This window comes from Corythoichthys intestinalis, chromosome 2 (assembly GCF_030265065.1).
Source record: "Corythoichthys intestinalis isolate RoL2023-P3 chromosome 2, ASM3026506v1, whole genome shotgun sequence".
In the NCBI taxonomy this organism is placed as follows: domain Eukaryota; kingdom Metazoa; phylum Chordata; class Actinopteri; order Syngnathiformes; family Syngnathidae; genus Corythoichthys; species Corythoichthys intestinalis.
The window spans coordinates 10,651,219-10,670,889 of record NC_080396.1 but is presented as its reverse complement, the minus strand read 5'-3'; the positions used below and the strand labels follow the sequence as shown (position 1 = coordinate 10,670,889).

Below are 19,671 nucleotides of genomic sequence, written 5' to 3'. Positions count from 1 at the left end.
ACATTATAAAGAAGCTAATCATGGCAGTTGCGATTCTTTAAAGATTTCTGGCATTGACCACATTGAAAACTCCATAAGAGGTGGAGATAGATTGAAAATGCTCTTACAGAGAGAATCTTTTTGGATATACACACTAAAAGCGACCCAATATCCTGGTCTAAATGGTGAATTGGACTTGTCTACTTTTTTGTAAAATATTGGGGCGCCTTGTATTATGCTCATTGCCATGTTTTTTTTTTTTTAATTTTTTTTTTTTTTTTCTCCTCTGAAGTTCCTAATTGATCTGCCCTTTGACCCCAATCAACGAAGAGAGTTCACCTGGATATGCTGAATTTAAAATTGTCCACCAGTTTTAAGAGGTGGTCTGAGCAGAGTCACTGTCTGTCTTGATGAAGGCCTGCACGGCCGAAACATGTCGGCATTTTTTTTAAATTTGCACTAAGCCATGACTGAATAAAGGCTTTTTATTTTTTGTACTTCTTGAGTGCCTCGGTTTTTTTGAATTCTTAACTAGAATGTTTGTTTGCCTCTTAACTCGAGAAATAATTCAAGAGTGACTTTTGATTTTGAAGTTTACAGTTACCAGTGTTAATCTTACTTTAAAAAGTAATTTGTAACAGTTATAAACTATTTCTCCCAAAAAATAATTGAGTTAGTAACTCAGTTGCCTCATTGTAAGAGTACAGTGGTACCTCTACATACGAAGTTAATTCGTTCCAGGACCGTGTTTGTAAGTTGAAGTGATCGTATGTCGAGCAGGATTTCCCCATAAGAATACATTATAATTCCATTAATTCGTTTCACAGCCTGAAAACCTACACTAAATCCTTAATAAATACTGCTGGTACTATTACAAATGGAAATTACACTTAGGAAAACAAATAAATTATTAACTCATTTGCTCCCCAAAATGTATAAATCCGTTCTATTTTTAATTATTTCAGTGTCCCAAAGATGTATTTATACGTCTGTTACGTTTTTTTTTCACAAGAGACATCTCTAGGTTCTGATGCAACTTAGCTCCAAAGCACAATGCTAAAAATCCATTTTAAAGCAATAAAAATGGCAGTATTTGATAAGACCCGCAACCCGATTCAACGGAACGAACGGCTGGGCCGCACAGCCGGGATGCCGGCGGAAGACGACTGACTGGACGACCAGGAGGACGCTAGGCGAGGGAAGTCCGAGCAGGGCGACCGGGAGGACATCCGGGACACTAGGCGACGAACGACCAAGTGCAACGACCAGGAGGACGTCCAGGATGCCAGGCACTGGACGACGAGCAGAATGACTGGGACCACCAGTGCAGCGGACGATGCCGTTGAGTCCGTGCTGCTCGCCGAGCAGAGCCCGCGCCGCCGTGCTCGGCCGCTCGCATCCCCCGCTACCCTCCAGTGTTCCGCGACTCAGCCTGAAAAGCGCACGGCCAAACCAGTTCCCCCCCAGGAACACAACATGCCCCACACAAATCCCCAGGCGAAATCCGCCACGAGGCAGTGGTCACCACAAAAGAAAGACTCAAAATAATCCATCTTGATGAGGCAGGCGGCAATGAGGGAAAAGTTTACCCAGGCTGTCGCGGCCACAACAGCGTCATCTCTCAGTTCAATAGTTTAGTTATATGTATATAAATTGTTACTTTCCTATCAAAGCTCTATTTTTTCTTGTTGTTAATGTTATTTTGTAGAAGGAAAACATTATTCAGATGTTTGGGATGCCACAAAAGCAAAAATTAGCTGTGTTAAAGTTATGTTTGACATGTATGCTTTTACAAAATGCTCAATTTCTCTGTTTTTTCCATCAGAAATAGCAAAATTGCTCAAACTAAGCTATTTTCTAATGCTGATTTCTAAAGAATGGAAAAAGATATGAACAATCTTTTTTTTTCCTGCTGAAAGAAGAGAGTTTAATCTTTCTTTTGGTTGGTTCCATGTTTACATAGCAATAGAACAGAATTTTCTGTGGGCCTTGCAAAATCAGTCAAAATCCAGTAAAACGGCCGGGATCAAAGGAGGTTGAAATGATTGGGAGTGAATGACTGTGGGCCTTGCAAAATCAGTCAAAATCCAGTAAAATGGCCGGGATCAAAGGAGGTTGAAATGACTGGGCGTGAATGAGTTAATAAAACGTGGAATAATAAAATAATAATAATCATAATTCCTGTAGTAACGTAACAAATCGGTTTTAATGTGGCGGACGTGTTTTGCGTGTGCTGTACTTGAATGCACCACTTCGCTGACGAGACCGACAGAGGGAGCGGTGCGGTTGAGAGTGTACTTTCACTTTTAATGTTTTGTTGAGAACACCGTCAACTGCGGCGGACAGTCGGCGAGTTGTGTTGTACAAGTTCTGAAAGAAATTAGGAAAAACCTGAAAGCTAGCGATTTCTTTGGCGCATTTACCACAATAATAATTGTCCCTTTAACTTATAAAGACTGGCAAAACGAGGATCGTGGAGCTCGTAGCCATTCTACTGCTGTATTGTTGAGCCAGTTCATGGATGCGTACCCCACGCTCATATTTTTCTATCATTTCCATATTCATTTCAATGGTAAGCGTCACCTTTCCTTTTTTTACCACCCGTACTAACCTTTTTGGAACCTGTGTTGATTTCTCCCACAATAAAATCCGCCATGCGTCCGTCTTTGGCGCTGTCATGTCGTTGTATTTCGAGCTCGTCGTCGGATGTAGAAACAAATGACAAGTCAAATTTTACGTCGGATGTCGAAAAGATCGTGTGTCGAAGCGATCGTATGTCCAGGTACCACTGTAATTAGTTACTCAGCAAAGTAATTGACGTTACTTTTCATTCTCTACACGTAATTACTGTAATTTTTGCACTATAAGGCGCACCTGACTATAACCCGCCACCCACCAAATTTGGTTCGAAAATGGCATTTGTTCACAGATAAGCCGCACTGGACTATAAGCCGCAGCTCTCCTAACTGTATTATGGGATATTTACCTCAAAAGATATTACCCGGAAACACTTCATTTGACAGTGGCATCATACAACTGTCATAAGACCAAATGAACCACGATGAACCAAATGGCTGCAAAGCTTCATTGCTTCAAGACGCTTCATTTGTCCATTAATGCTTCCTTGGGGGAGACAGTCAACCTCTGCTGCCACCTGCTGTCAACACTGTTGTTGTCCAACTTGCTTCCTAGCATGCATTGCAGCGCTACAGATGTAAATAACAATCCAAATTCATGTTCTGTGCTAATTATTTCTTCAGTTACTGTTCCACTTGTTTCATTAATTGCTAGTTATGGTATTTGGTAACACTTTATTTGACAGTGGTACCATATGACTGTCATTAGACAATCATAATTGTTATCTGGCAAATTATCTCACTTTTCAATGGCTGTAAAAGATCCAAGCTGGACATGAATGGAGTTAGTAACATAGTTTGCTGGATGACACTTAATGACATCTGTCATAAGTATTCAGTAATGCCCATGATTGTCAAAAGACCGTCATAATCATGAGATTACACTGTCTTTTGAAGCCGCTGTCAAATAAAGTGTTACCTATTAACCCAAATAAATCAACAAATAAGCCGCACTGGACTATAAGCCGCAGGATTCAAAATGAAGAAAAAAAGTAGCGATTTATAGTCCGAAATGTATGTACATTATACATCTTTCAAATCAAAGATGTTTATATTAACTGACTGAAGAATAAAAACACTATATACAGTAGTTTAGAACATTTTGTATTCATTTGGATCAAATATATTAGTCTGTTAAGAAAACACAAACATAAACTGACCATGAACCAGTGCAAATATCTGAAACTGTATGTTAGATCTACTGCACAATAAGCAAAACACTATCCTTGAATATTTCATCAAGTAACAATAATACATATACTTCAATTTTGGGAACATTGAAATTTCTTGGCCCGTCGCCATTATCACTGTCTTTTTGTATTGGACAGAGGATGCAATGAAGCAGCGCATGATCCGTCCACATAGCCAATCATCATTAGGTTTGCAACGGCATCACCACCCCATTCCCTCCACCCCCTTTCGCGCTGCTCTCCAGGTAGGAGGCAGCTAATGTGTGACAAAATCAACTGTTGACAACTCACACTTCATTTAACCAAATTATAGTAATGTGCCACTTCACATCCTCAGTAATCAGTGTTGTCACAGATTACTTGAAAAAGTAATTTAATTACTGATTACTGATTACGCCTCGAAAAAGTAATCTAGTTACTTTACTGATTACTTCATCATCAAAGTAACTAAGTTACTTCAAAAGTAATCTATCACTTACTTTTTACCCATTTTTCTCCCTTTGCCGCCTCAACATAAGAATGACAACAGAAAAATGTCATCACATGTAATTGACTTTCCAATGATTGAATTTAAAGGGGAATATCAGAATTTCGCGCTAGCTTAGCCCCTCCGGAGCCCTGAAACTAAGAAATATCTGACAAACTGCTTGGAATTTGTTGAAATCAACTCCACCGACCAATTAAACCTCGCTAACTCTAAGATTAAGCCTAATGTCAAAACTTCTGAATTTCGGGTTATGGTTAACAGCATATCAGTGCCAATGTATAACAATGGAAACTGACGGCACAATAATCAACAACACACAAGTGGATTGTACAGTGCAATAAACACAAAGGTGGTGGCGGGCGCGGATGCGCGGGCAAAACCCGGAAGTACTCCTCTCAACACACATGCGGTCAATTTGGCCACAAAACGTGGCGGCAACTAAGCACTTTGCACTCAGTCGGACTTACATCACATCCCACAGATGCTAAACGAACACATCACCTCACGGCATGAATGTGCAACACGCATATGATGTAAACAAAGCTTGCCAACTTGAAGCAATGACTGCCCGTCGTTGCTACGGCAAAGCTACGAAACGGACGCGCATGTAGGGGGTCAAACCTTTTGCTGATACTCTCCAGAATGAAGGAATATACTCACCTTCACTCATGGATATCCACAGATCAACATTCCCTCGCAACGTCTCAACATTTGGCGCGAATGTCCACCCGCCTCAGTCCCACAACACTTGACGCGAGACCAAAACAGGAAATAGCTAAGAGGTTGTCATGGAAACACGTACCGGGAAACTTTTATTTGAGCATTTTCCATTCAAAATGCTCTTCGTACATGACTACAATATTCTTCATTCTACATACGTTATAAGGCAATGAAAAAATAGTAACACAGAGACACTAAGGAAACTAATCAGATTACTGGTGTAGAAAAATGAACGCGTTAGATTACTTGTTACTAAAAAAAGTAATCAGATTACAGCAACGCGTTACTAACTAACACGTTACTGACAACACTGTCAGTAATGGTAATAAAATATAGCATTATGTGTGTACAACTACTACCCTAGAATCACCATAATGGCATGTGTAACGGGTACACACAGGTCCGTTGAGGAGCGTGGAAACCTCCCTGCCGATTCCTTCATGTAAAGACATTAACGGCAGCGGCGTTTATTGGCGCAGTGGTTATTGTCCTTGCCTGCCGAGTGCAAACGTCGTGGCGCGCGGGTTCGCGTCCCGGCCTGGTCAGAGGTGGGAGTGGAACGCGGGGCGGCGCTGACACACCAGTTACATTGGTGCCGTGACCCGGATCGGCAGCGAAGGTTTTGGGGGGTAAGTGTAACGGGTACACGCAGGTCCGTTGTGGAGTGTGGAAACCTCCCTTCCGATTTCTTCATGTAAGGACGCTGACGGCTGAGCTGTTGGCTTGAGCTTTATTGGCGCAGTGGTTACCGTCCTTGCCTGCCGAGTGGAAACATCGTGGCGCGCGGGTTCGCGTCCCGGCCTGGTCAGAGGTGGGAGCGGCACTGACACACCGGTTACATTGGTGCCGTGACCCGGATCGGCAGCGAAGGTTTCGGGAAGTGAGTGTGACGGGTACACGCAGTTCCGTTGTGGAGTGTGGAAACCTCCCTTCCGATTTCTTCATGTAAGGACGCTAACGGTTGCGCTTTTGGCTTGGGCTTTATTGGCGCAGTGGTTACCGTCCTTGCCTGCCGAGTAGAAACGTCGTGGCCCGCGGGTTTGCGTCCCGGCCTGGTCAGAGGTGGGAGTGGAACGCGGGGCGGCACTGACACACCGGTTACATTGGTGCCGTGACCCGGATCGGCAGCGAAGGTTTCGGGGGGTGAGTGTAACGGATACACGCAGGTCCGTTGTGGGGCGTAGAAACCTCCCTGCTGATTCCTTCATGTACGGACGCTAACGGCTATGCCGTTGGCTCTGGCTTTATTGGCGCAGTGGTTACCGTCCTTGCCTGCCGAGTGGAAACGTCGTGGCGCGCGGGTTCGCGTCCCGGCCTGGTGGGAGCGGAACGCGGGGCGGGGCTGACACACTGGTTACACACGCAAAAGTGGTCCTGATTGGAAATCTTTGCACAAGATATCCATTCCAGAAACCATTGTGTCACGATTCCTTTATGACCTGAAAAATGTAAAAAAATTTTAACAACCTTTAAGCTATGGGTTTTGGATTATGGCCCACATGTGAAACTTCCCAGGACATTGAAAATATGAGAGATTACGCTGCACCGCTTTGCTCATTTGACCAGTTTCAGTGACGTGTCTCAGAGAGAACACAAGGATATTGTGTATCTCCAGCGGAGAGGAAATATTTCGACAAAGAGGCTGTTTATTTTTAGTCATTGCTCCAAGTGAGGGACACGACCTAGATTTTGCGATATCTTTTTGCTTCTCTCTTTGACCTTGTTCTCACAAATTCCTCCTCACTGCATGCTCGTGTACAATGAAGCATGTCCATGTCGCTTGGCTCTAAATTTCACTTGAAATTGTTGTGACTGTTTCTTTTTGTGTGACTGCAACATCAGCGCCTTTGCATTTCACAATCCGCGTCATTGTCATTCTCCATGCAAGTGTGATTTTCTGACTTCATTGCTTGCATCCACTTTCCCAGGTCTTAACAGAGCTCAAGACGGACAACCAGAGGTTAAAGGATGAGAACGGCGCTCTCATTCGGGTCATCAGCAAACTGTCTAAATAAAAGGATGCCACAACCCATTTGTATTAAGATTATTGGATATGTAGCATAATAAACACCTGCCACTGACAGTGATAGGTGTCAAATCCATTTGAACCCGGCTGGCAATAAATGATCGTGTTTAAGTGCTATTGTCAGTGAGGGACTTCCAATCCATCGATTGGATTGGACGTCTCTCACCGTCAATGCCAGCTAATACAGTGGGGCAAATAAGTATTTAGTCAACCACTCATTGTGCAAGTCCTCCCACTTGAAAATATTAGCGAGGCCTGTAATTTTCAACATGGGTAAACCTCAACCATAAGAGACAGAATGTGGAAAAAAAACAGAAAATCACATTGTTTGATTTTCAAAGAATTTATTTGCAAATCATGCTGGAAAATAAGTATTTGGTCAATACCAAAAGTTCATCTCAATACTTTGTTGGCAATAACGGAGGCCAAACGTTTTCTGTGATTCTTCATAAGCTTTTAACACACTGTTGCTGGTATTTTGGCCCATTCCTCCATGCAGATCTCCTCTAGAGCAGTGATGTTTTGGGGCTGTCATTGGGCAACACGGACTTTGAACTCCCTCCACAGATTTTCTATGGGGTTAAGATCTGGAGACTGGCTAGGCCACTCTAGGACCTTGAAATGCTTCTTACGAAGCCACTCCTTTGTTGCCCTGGCTGTGTGTTTGGGATCATTATCATGCTGAAAGACCCAGCCACGTCTCATCTTCAATGCCCATGCGAATGGAAGGAGAATTTCACTCAAAATCTCTCGATACATGACCCCATTCATTCTTTACTTTACACAGATCAGTCGTCCTGGTCCCTTTGCAGAAAAACAGCCCCAAAGCATGATGTTTCCACCCCCATGCTTCACAGTGGGTATGGTGTTCTTCGGATGCAATTCAGTATTCTTTCTCCTCCAAACACAAGAACCTGTTTTTTTACCAAAAAGTTCTATTTTGGTTTCATCTGACCATAACACATTCTCCCAGTCATCTTCTTGATCATCCAAATGCTCTCTAGCGAACCGCAGACTGGCCTGGACATGTACTTTCTTCAGCTGGGGGACATGTCTGGCAGTGCAGGATTTGAATCCTTGGCGGCGCATTGTGTTACTGATAGTAGCCTTTGTTACTGTGGTCCCAGCTCTCTGGAGGTCATTCACTAGGTCCCCCCGTGTGGTTCTGGGATTTTTGCTCACTGTTTTTGTTATCATTTTGACGCCACGGGGTGAGATCTTGCATGGAGCCCCAGATCGAGGGAGTCAATCAGTGGTCTTGTATGTCTTCCATTTTCTAATAATTGCTACCACAGTTGATTTCTTTACACCAAGCGTTTTACCTATTGCAGATTCAGTCTTCCCAGCCTGGTGCAGGTCTACAATTTTGTCTGTGGTGTCCTTCGACAGCTCTTTGGTCTTGGCCATTGTGGAGTTTGGAGTGTGTCTGACTGAGGTTGTGGACAGGTGTCTTTTATACCGATAAGGAGCTAAAACAGGTGACATTAATACAGGTAACAAGTGGAGCCTCATTAGACCTCGTTAGAAGAAGTTATACCTCTTTGACAGCCAGAAATCTTGCTTGTTTGTAGGTGACCAAGTACTTACTTTCCACTCTAATTTGGAAATACATTCTTCAAAAATCAAAAATGTGATTTTCTGTTTTTTTCCCACATTGTCTCTCATGGTTGAGGTTTACTCATGATGACAATTACAGGCCTCTCTAATCTTTTAAAGTAGGAGAACTTGCACAATTGGTGGTTGACTAAATACTTATTTGCCCCACTGTAAGTTCATCTATGAAATAACATTAAAAGAGTGACAACAGTAGAGAAGTTGTTGAGATCCTTTATTAGTTCCATTGTTGTAAGTGGTAATATGCCAAAGTTACTGTGTGGTCAATGTAAAACAGTTGATTTTTAAAGCAGATCTGCTTCGTCAATTACCCCCAATGGCAGCCAATGAGTTAATTATTTAGATGTCTATCTGATGACTGCATGGAGATACCTCAACTTTTCACAGCATTACTGTAATGTGCACTACAGAAAATAATGTTTGTTTGATTCATAATGGAAAAACTTAACTAGATCCTTGGTTACTATTGCAGAATGGCCATAGAAGAATAACAATAATAGACAACGGACATTGGAGCATATACCTAACAACATACAGAATTTATAACATTCAATGGTTGTTTCTCTTATTGCTTTGGCACACACAAAGAAGCAATTAAACTTTTGGAAACACAAGTTGACGTGAGATGAAAGCATTGTACTTAGAGTTGCCAACTGTCCCTTGAAAAACAGAATCGTCCAGTATTCAGAAACAACAATGGTAAATGGTGTTATACTTATAAGAGCTTTTAAGGGACGCGCTTTGTGCTTTATTATCAACAAATTTGAAAATAGTGTCTTATTTGTAGAACGAAAGAATACAGGTGTGGTCATAAGCGGATTTTCAGGGGTGGACAGGGGGGCCAGCCCCCTCCCCCGGTGGCCTAAAAGTGTCATTGCATGTAATTGACTTTCCCATACAGTATATGATTTTAAAATTAAGAATTTTCCATTAAAATATTGTCTAGAAAAGTTGTAAAGCAATAAAACAACAAAAATGAATGGTAAATGGTAAATGGTGTTATACTTATATAGCGCTTTTCCACCTTTCAAGGCGCTCAAAGCGCTTTACACTATCTCACCATCCACCTACTGGTGACGCAGCACCAGGAGCAATGTGGGGTTCAGTATCTTGCTCATGATATGAACAAAAAAAAATTATAATGGGCCAAAATATTTTTTGAACAGATTGTGTGACTACACCTTAGACCAGTGGTGTCCAAACTATTCCACACAAGGCCGCAGTGGGTGCGGGTTTTTGTTCAAACCCATCATGAGGACAACCTTTCACCAATCTGGTATCTCACAAGTGTAATCAGTTGATTGCAGTCAGGTGCTGCTTGTTTTAGCACAAACTTAGTTGGTTAAACTGCCTGTGCTTGATTGGTAGGAACAAAAACCAAGACCCACAGCGGCCCTTGAGGACAGGTTTGGACACCCATGCCTTAGACCAGGGGTGGGCAAACTATTCCACAAAGGGCCGCAGTGGGTGCAGGTTTTTGTTCATACTCATCATGAGGACAACCTTTCACCAATCTGGTTTCTTACAAGTGCAATCAGTTGATTGCAGTCAGGTGCTTCTTGTTTCCACTGACACCTCATTGGTTAAACTGTCTATGCTGAATCAGTTGGAACAAGGACCAGGACCCACTCCGGCCCTCGAGGACCGGTTTGCCCACCCCTGCCTTAGACAGTCATTTGCTTTGCTTAGCCAAAACCACCCGAGGACCGAAGAGGCAAGATGGATACATGTCATTTTTTTCAAACCTAAGCTTTCAAAAGGGACAGCAACTGAGCAAGAACCAAAGATTGAAAATGCGGACCATGAAACGCTAGAGACTACTGTCAAATGGTGAGCTGAGTTTCAATTTGCCCCACTAAAGAAAGCTAATTGTACAACAGAGCCACTACCGGTGTCTTCCGAATGTACAGGGTATCACAAAAGTAAGTACACCCCTCGTATTTCTGCAGATATTTAAGTTCTGAAGACAGTACACAAGAAAGCCTGCCCGTCTCATCAGACCATAGGATATGGTTCTAGTAATCCATGTGCTTTGTTGACATGTCTTCAGCAAACTGTTTGCGGGCTTTCTTGTGTACCGTCTTCAGAAGAGGCTTCCCCCTGTGGTGACAGCCATGCACACCAATTTGATGTAAAATGCGGCGTATTGTCTGAGCACTAACAGGCTGACCCCCCCACCTCTTCAATCTCTGCAGCAATGCTGACAGCACTCCTGTAACGAGTCACATGACATTTTGGATGGAAAATGACAAGCAGTACTCAATTTGGACATTTAGGGATGTACGTTTTTTCAAAGGGTTGTACTCACTTTTGTTGCCAGGGGTTTAGATAATAATGGCTATATTTTGAGGGGAAAATAAATGAACTCTATTATATAAGCTGCACCTAGAATACTTTTCACCAGTGTTGTTAATCTTACTGAAAAAAAGTAATTAATTATAGTTACAAATTACTTCTCCCAAAAAGTAATTGCGTTAGTAACTCAATTACCTGAATGTAAGAGTAATTAGTTACTTGGCAAAGTAATTGGTGATAATTACTTTTTTTTTTTTCCCCTCAAAAAAAAAAAAAAAAACATTGGCCACACTATGTGAAGTTTTTTGTGAAGGTTTTTGGTACAATTGGCCCGAGCCCAATTCTTTACCCTAATTTACCCTTTACCCTGGATCAACTGTTAAAAGTTGTTAAAATTGCTCCCATTATTGCATTTCTTCCCTTCTCTCGACTTTCGACATATGAAAGTTTTAAAACTGTTTCATCATTTAAAGATAGATTCAAGTCAAGATTTTGCCGATTTAGAAGTATTTTAGATAAAAAGTTACTTAGGTTCGCTAGGAAGGTTCTCTACAACAGAGCCGTCCTAAAAAGTCTACTGCTTTAAGATGGCGGCTGTCTACTAACGCATTTAGTGCCATGCAGTGTTGTTAATTTTACTTTAAAAAAGTAATTAATTACCGTTACAAATTACTTCTCCCAAAAAGTAATTGCGTTAGTAACTCAGTTACCTGAATGTAAGAGTAATTAGTTACTTGGCAAAGTAACTAGTGATATTTTTTTTTCTCAAAAAAAAAAACACACAGGTCACACAATGTGAAGCTTAAAGTGTTTGGGGGACAATTGGCCCTAGCCCAATTCTTTACCCTCCACTTAACTAGACACAAGGGTATTGCGATAACTAGCTAGTAACCTTTGCTATGTGTGGAAGTCATTTAAAGTTGTGAATCAATCGTTAAAGTTGTTAAAATTTCTCCCGTTATTGCATTAGTTGCCTTCTGTCTACTTTAAACATGTGTAAGTTTTAAAACTGTTTCATCATTTAAAGATAGATTTAAGTTAAGATTTTGCCGATTTAGGAGCATTTTAGATTTTAAAAAATTACTTAGGTTCGCTAGGAAGGATCTCTACATCAGGGCCTTCCTGAGAGGTCTACTGCTTTAAGATGGCGTCTGTTTACAAACGCATGTAGTCCTTAAAACATGTTGGCAGTGCAGCAGTGTCTGTCATTTGCATCTAGTTCTATAATATGATATCTACCGTGTCATGTGGGCGTAGTTTGTCGGCTATGGCTGCAGTCAGGTATTATTGGAGCCACCTAGCATCGCGGTTGGAACTGCGTCTTCCCCACTCCTGCTTTGCTCTGCTCTCGTCCCCGTGAGTCCGTTTCTCTCAGACTTTTTTTTATTCAACCAACTTAGTAACGCATAGTAACGCACGCCTTTCCCGCCTCAGTAACGGTAACGGCGTTGCCAAGATGAGAAAAGTAATTAATTAGATTACTCATTACTGAAAAAAATAACGCCGTTAGTAACGCCGTTATATTGTAACGCCGTTATTAACAACACTGCTTTTCACTGTGTCAAAGTGTCATTTTGTCAGTGATGTCCCATGAAAAGATACTGTGAAATATCTGCAGAAATGCGAGGGGTGTTCTCACTTTTGTGATACACTGTAGTTACTCCCGTCAAAAATTGGGGAGCGCACACACTCACACACACACATTAATTATGAGTTACGTCAACTTAAACAATTAATTGAATCCAGAAAAGAACCACAGTTATATATTTTGGACATCGACATTTATTAAACTGGAGAAACTCCACACAGGACTTGAATTACAGTAATAATAGTTATAGGTCATCCTACGAGTAAAACAGTGAAACATTGCCTTTTTTTACATTCAATACGTATGTTACGTTATACGACAGAAAAAAAGTTTTTTGTTTTGTTTTAAAACCTCGTAGATAACTACATCACCAAAACACGCAAATCAAGCAAATCAGTGCAGGGCAGTGTCTCCACCCAGGGGATACAATTTTTGACTGGGGTAACTACATTGGCACGACACCGGTGGGCATACCATATGACAATCTTGGCGAAAAGTATAGCCTAAGCAGCCTGATTTGGAATTCCCCTCATGAATGATGGGAAAAAAATGCTCATTTTCAACTTATTATTATAAATATTCTTGTAAGTTAATTTTATTGCTGACACTGCGTTCGGGGTCATCATCATGTTTTGCCACCCCTGCCCCAAAAGTCAAACTCCGCCTATGGGTATTGTGCTTTATTAAAATATGCAGGGAAACGCATTTCCCCACCTGCTTTTTGACCAATGAGCTGACGGAACAATGACAATATGAAATCCCGGTCACCTCATTCGTCGAGGTACTGTCGTTAACATAAGACAGCATTAGAGTGTGGGAGATAAGAGGTTTGAGTTAAGCGAGAGAGAAAAAAAATCATGTTTAAAGTGATGATCATTTGTTTTCATGTTTTTCTTTGTGTACTCAATTTTCACAAATTGTATCATATCTTTTTAAATTATATTTTTAACCCAAAATCCATTTGAACTGCACATAGTGTGAACTGTTTTTTTTTTTGTTTTTTTTTTTTTAAATGGGAAAAAAAAAATCATGAAAAGTGAACTCAGTTACTTTGCCAAGTAACCAATTACTCTTACATTCAGGTTACTTTTTGGGAGAAGTAATCTGTAACTGTAATTAATTACTTTTTTAAAGTAAGATTAACAACACCGGTCCCATGTCATAATTATGATAGTCTAATGACAGTCTTATGCTGCCACTGACAAATAAAGTGTTACCAAATATCATCACTAGCAATTGATGAAACAACTGGAACAGTAACTGAAGAAATAATTAGCACAGAACATTAATTTTGATAGTTATTTACATCTGTAGCGCTGCAACGTATGCTAAGAGGCATGTTGGACAACAACAGTGTTGACAGCAGGTGGCACCAGAGGTTGAGTGTCTACCCCAAGGGAGCAGTGATGGCCAAATGAAGCTTTTTGAAGCAATGACGCTTTCGTCACTGTATTATGGGATATTTATACCAAAAGATACTAACCGGTAACACTTTATTTGACAGGGGAGTCATAAAACTGTCATTAGACCCTCATATTTATAACATGACACTGTCATGAGCATTGATGAAAGCTTATGACAAATGTCATTTAGTGTCATCCGGTAAATTGTCTTATTTTTGAATGGATGTAAAAGATATGCCATAAGCATTCATTAAAGCCCGTCACAATGCCATGTCATAATTATAACGGTCTTATGATAGTCTTATGACGCCAGTGTCAAATAGAGTGTTACCTATTAACCCAAATAAATCAACAAATAAGCCACACTGGACTATCAGCCGCAGGATTTAAGATGAGGTGAAAAAGTAGCGGCTTATTGTCCCAAACCTACGGTAATTTACTTTTGAGTAAAATTATTATGATTGTAATATAAAATATCACTTTTCATATACATAGAAATATGTAAAGGATGGCAGTTATGGTGCCGGCCAGCCGGCTCTAACAATGAGGTGTCCCCTTTTTTTTTTACAGGGAGTTGGCAACCCTAATTTTACTGAATATTCACTTTGTCAAAGTGTGAAAAATGCTACTGAAACTTAAGCTTTCTAAAAAAATATATTCTTTTAGATAATTTTTCCTGTTTAGACTGATGCATTTATGAAACATTGCTAACAGTTAAAGCATCATCAGAAAGATTTAGCTACAATTAGAGAGTTATGAGTGAGCATCACGTTTTCCATATTCTATTTTCAGCCATTCCAATGGTAATTTGACAATTTTTTTCCTTCTTCAGCAGTGCGAGATTTCTACAAATAAAAATATTTATTGTATATTTATTTATTTATGTACCGTATTTTCCGGACTAAAAGGCGCACCTAAAAGCCTTAAATTTTCTCAAAGGCCGACAGTGCGTCTTATAATCCGATGCGCCTTATATATGGATAAATATTAAGCCGCAACAGGTTTCACAGCAACTCCGAGCGCATCTCCATCTAATGGATGCATAATGTAACCCCAGTCTCTACTGTAGCGTCTATTCTATGCACCTTATACAGAGGGGCAAATAAGTATTTAGTCAACCACTAATTGTGCAAGTTCTCCCACTTGAAAATATTAGAGAGGCCTGTAATTGTCAACATGGGTAAACCTCAACCATGAGAGGCAGAATGTGGGGGGTGGGGGGGGGGGGGAAATCACAATGTTTGATTTTTAAAGAATTTATTTGCAAATCATGGTGGAAAATACGTATTTGGTCAGTACCAAAAGTTCATCTCAATACTTTGTTATGTACCCTTTGTTGGCAATAACGGAGGTCAAACATTTTCTGCAACTCTTCACAAGCTTTTCACACACTGTTGCTGGTATTTTGGCCCATTCCTCCATGCAGATATCCTTTAGAGCAGTGATGTTTTGGGGCTGTCGTTGGGCAACACGGACTTTCAACTCCCTCCACAGATTTTCTTTGGGGTTGAGATCTGGAAACTGGCTAGGGCACTCCAGGACCTTGAAATACTTCCTACGAAGCCACTCCTTTGTAGCCCTGGCTGTGTGTTTGGGATCATTGTCATGCTGAAAGACCCAGCAACGTCTCATCTTCAATGCCCTTGCTGATGGAAGGAGATTTTCACTCAAAATCTCTCGATACATGGCACCATTCATTCTTTCCTTTACACAGATCAGTCATCCTGGTCCCTTTGCAGAAAAGCATCCCCAAAGCATGATGCTTCACAGTGGGTATGGTGTTCTTCGGATGCAGTTCAGTATTCTTTCTCCTCCAAACACGAGAACCTGTGTTTCTACCAAAAAGTTCTATTTTGGTTTCATCTGACCATAACACATTCTCCCAGTCCTCTTCTGGACCATCCAAATGCTCTCTAGCAAACCGCAGATGGGCCTGGACGTGTACTTTCTTCAGTTGTGGGACATGTCTGGGAGTGCAGGATTTGGGTCCCTGGCGGCGCATTGTGTTACTGATAGTAACCTTTGTTATTGTGGTCCCAGCTCTCTGTAGGTCATTCAGTAGGTCCCCTCGTGTGGTTCTGGGATTTTTGCTCACCGTTCTTGTTATCATTTTGACGCCACGGGGTGAGATCTTGCATGGAGCCTTAGATCGAGGGAGATTATCACTGGTCTTGTATGTCTTCCATTTTCTAATAATTGCTCCCACAGTTGATTTCTTTACACCAAGCATTTTACCTATTCCAAATCAGTCTCCCAAGCCTGGTGCATTTCTACAATTTTGTCTCTGGTGTCCTTCGACAGCTCTTTGGTCTTGGGCATAGTGGAGTTTGGAGTGTGTCTGACTGAGATCGTGGACAGGTGTCTTTTATACAGATAATGAGTTAAAACAGGTGCCATTAATACAGGTAATGAGTGGAGCCTCGTTAGTCCTCGTTAGAAGAGGTTAGACCTCTTTGACAGCCAGAAATCTTGCTTGTTTGTAGGTGACCAAATACTTATTTTCCACTCTAATTTGGAAATAAATTCTTTAAAAATCAAACAATGCGATTTTCTGTTTTTTTTCCACATTCTGTCTCTCATGGTTGAGGTTTAGCCATGTTGACAATTACAGGCCTCTCTAATCTTTTCAAGTAGGAAAACTTGCACAATTGGTGGTTGACCAAATACTTATTTGTCCCACTGTAATGTGGTGTGCCTTATATATGGAAAACATTTTAAAATAGAAGGTGAGCCTTATAACGCGGTGCTCCTTATAGTGCGGAAAATACGGTATTTTCTTTGTTTGCTTGATCTTCGTTTCAGATGCACGCAGCTGTTATACTGTCAGATAAAAACCCAAATCACCAAGAGGACCAGAAAATTTATGTTTTATGTTACAGTTGATATGTTGATATTAAATGTGTAGCACAATATTAAGGGACACTTTTGGAGGATGCATTGCAGTTGTCAACATGTGAGCCATTTGTGTTACTATTTTCTTTGTGCATACTCACCGTGAACCAGTCAGTTCCCTTGTTCTTCCGTTATTAGCAGGATTCGCATAAACTTTCCCTGCTGCAGTTCAATATTTAGTTGTGTGTATGTCATAATGTTGTTTAGAATTCAAAACAAGAATCGGCTTTTTATCAATCATGTTAGCCAAGCTATCGGAAGTTCTTTCAAATATATCTGAAGATAGAGAATGGGTTTCTGTTTTAAAGAGACATTTTTCACAGTAGGGATCCAAATGAACCGCTCATGAACTAATGCTTAACCTTTTTTCTGTTAAAAAGGTTTACATACTGAAGCTATATTCTGTGGAGCTACAGGACAGAATGCAATGTTTTATATCTAAATGTACTGTATCAAATGATTGGTATGCACAATTTTGGTATATCCACACAAGTCATTAAAACTAGTTGAATGAACCAATTGTTTATGTGAGTGAATTTTACCATTCAACTAGTGCAGGGTCATGGATAGGTGTTCTATCAAATTTTGCACCCCATAAAAACTTGCAACTTTGTTAAAAATGGCCGCAAGTACAGCGATTACAAAGTAAACACCGCAAACTTTCTTTAAATGAAGGAATATTACGTTTGATCATGGACGGACACGTAGAAAAGTTCTCCTCAGACAGATCCTGCCAGGTTAGCTGCACACAACAACTGCACGCCGCTCTCTGTGAATAACATTGAGAGTCCAACTGAATGTAAAAGAGGGCTTATTCACAGCCACAACAGCGTTGGGAGCTAAATATTATAAGGGTGCAGAATTTGGCAGAACACCGGCAAAAGACCACAATCCTCAGGTTGGGCTCGGGCAGCTACGCGCTTTTCCGACGTCGGCGGTCATTCTCCAGCAGCTTCCCCGGAAAACGAGCTCTACGACCCGCAGCAGGGGAACGACAAGCTGTCACTTGCTCGCTGCCGGGGGGTTGCCGATCAGCGAAGACAATCGACAACCCAGCCGCCGTGTGACATGATCCGTAGTTGTAGTTTGTTTGATTTTTAGCTTTGAAAGGTGAGAATAAGACCTGGAAACGCCGCTTGGTTCGGATTAGCATCTTGTTTAACTCTCACGCCTCCTGGTTTGTTTACGCTCTCCAAAGCTGGGGCAGGGAAATGACAAAAGCTGGACTAACTCCGGTGGCATAAAATATCATTCGGGAGGTGCAAGAAGTAGTCAGTTTTGACCATTATGGAGTAATTTTGCCATGTCGTACTGAATAAATGCATTTTTAAAGTTTCATATTCCACTTAGCACAAGACTGTTTTTTGTCATGACCATGCCATTTATTTAGCAGTTAGGGAAACATACTTGGATAAAAATAATATCCTGTAAAAAAAATATTGAAGTAGAGAGACAGAAACAATGACATTTTGCAGTTATCTGTCGTATTTTCCTTGTTCTGAATCTTCCCTCTCAGTGGGCTGAATTCTAAATCAGCTGAAATTGTGACCCTGCCGACGTCACTTTAATGACAGGGATGGCTAAACGGCAGATTAAAAGACTAATTTCTGATCATCTACGCTTTGCTAAATTTTTGTGAATAGTCGAATCGTCTCAAAATATTATTCTAATTCACATAATAATGCTATTTAAGATTTTTTTTTTCATCCTGTCATAAGCACTTTAAATATTAGAACTAGGGCTGTCAAAATTAACGGGTTAATCGTTTACTAATTGTATTTAACGTTACAGACAAAATGTCTTACACTCATCCAGAGTCTTTAGTTTTGGCTTAAACTAGGGCTATCAAATTTATCGTGTTAACGGCGGTAATTACTTTTAAATATTTAACGCAATAAATGCATGCGCTGCACTACTCACTCACGCATTGTCGCGTTCAATCTATAATGGCACCGTTGTACGTATACATAGAGTTAAAAGGCAACGGTAAATGAGTAGAGAGAATTTTGGCAGCCTTTGAAGCTTTTTTTTTAAAAATGGCTAAAGCCTTACAATCCCTCTCTCAACAATTTGAAATATCGTGGGAGGCAATGTGGGGAAGAAAGGTAGTAGTTGATCTTTTTCCTAACACCATATGTTATTTCTCAACGCAGAGAAGATATATCAATTGGTGTCACTACGCACAGTCATGGGTGCACTTCCCATCATGCATTTGGGCAGAACAGTTAAATGGCTACAGTATCATTTACTGAAAGCTCAACAAATACACTAGATCGCAATATTTAGTCACAATATACAAAGTCACAAGTCTTTCTAACCGTGGATCCCTCTCACAGAATGTTAATAATGTTAACGCCATCTTGTTGATTTATTGTTATAATAAACAAGACAGTACTTATGTACAGTATGTTGAATGTATATATCCGTCTTGTGTCTTATCTTTCCATTCCAGCAATAATCTACAGAAAAATATGGCATATTATATAGATGGTTTGAATTGCGATTAATTATGATTAATTAATTTTTAAGCTGTGATGAACTTAAATTTTAATCGTTTGACAGCCCTAATTAGCAGAGATGTCCCGATCGATCACTGATCGATCGGGTCCGATTACGTCATTTTCAAAGTATCGGAATCGGCAAAAAATATCGGTCATGCCTTTTTTTAATATATATATATATATATATATATATATTTTTTTTTTTTTTAATTAAATCGTTTTCTAAATGTATTTAACGTTACAGACAAAATCTCTTGCACTCATCCAGAGTCTTTAGTTTTGGCTTAAACTAGGGCTATCAAATTTATCGTGTTAACGGCGGTAATTACTTTTAAATATT

The 19,671-nt window shown here is 40.5% G+C and overlaps 1 protein-coding gene across 1 annotated transcript in view; it reads left to right on the top strand.

Moving 5' to 3' along the window:
* LOC130908665 (protein phosphatase 1 regulatory subunit 12B-like) overlaps positions 1 to 7,277 on the top strand; it is a 92,249-nt gene extending 84,972 nt beyond the window's left edge. Inside the window, exon 11 of the mRNA XM_057824351.1 lies at positions 6,941 to 7,277. Coding sequence (XP_057680334.1) covers positions 6,941 to 7,027 — 87 coding nt within the window. The 3' untranslated portion in view covers positions 7,028 to 7,277. The remainder of the gene's footprint in view (positions 1 to 6,940) is intronic.
* Positions 7,278 to 19,671: the final 12,394 nt, after the last annotated feature.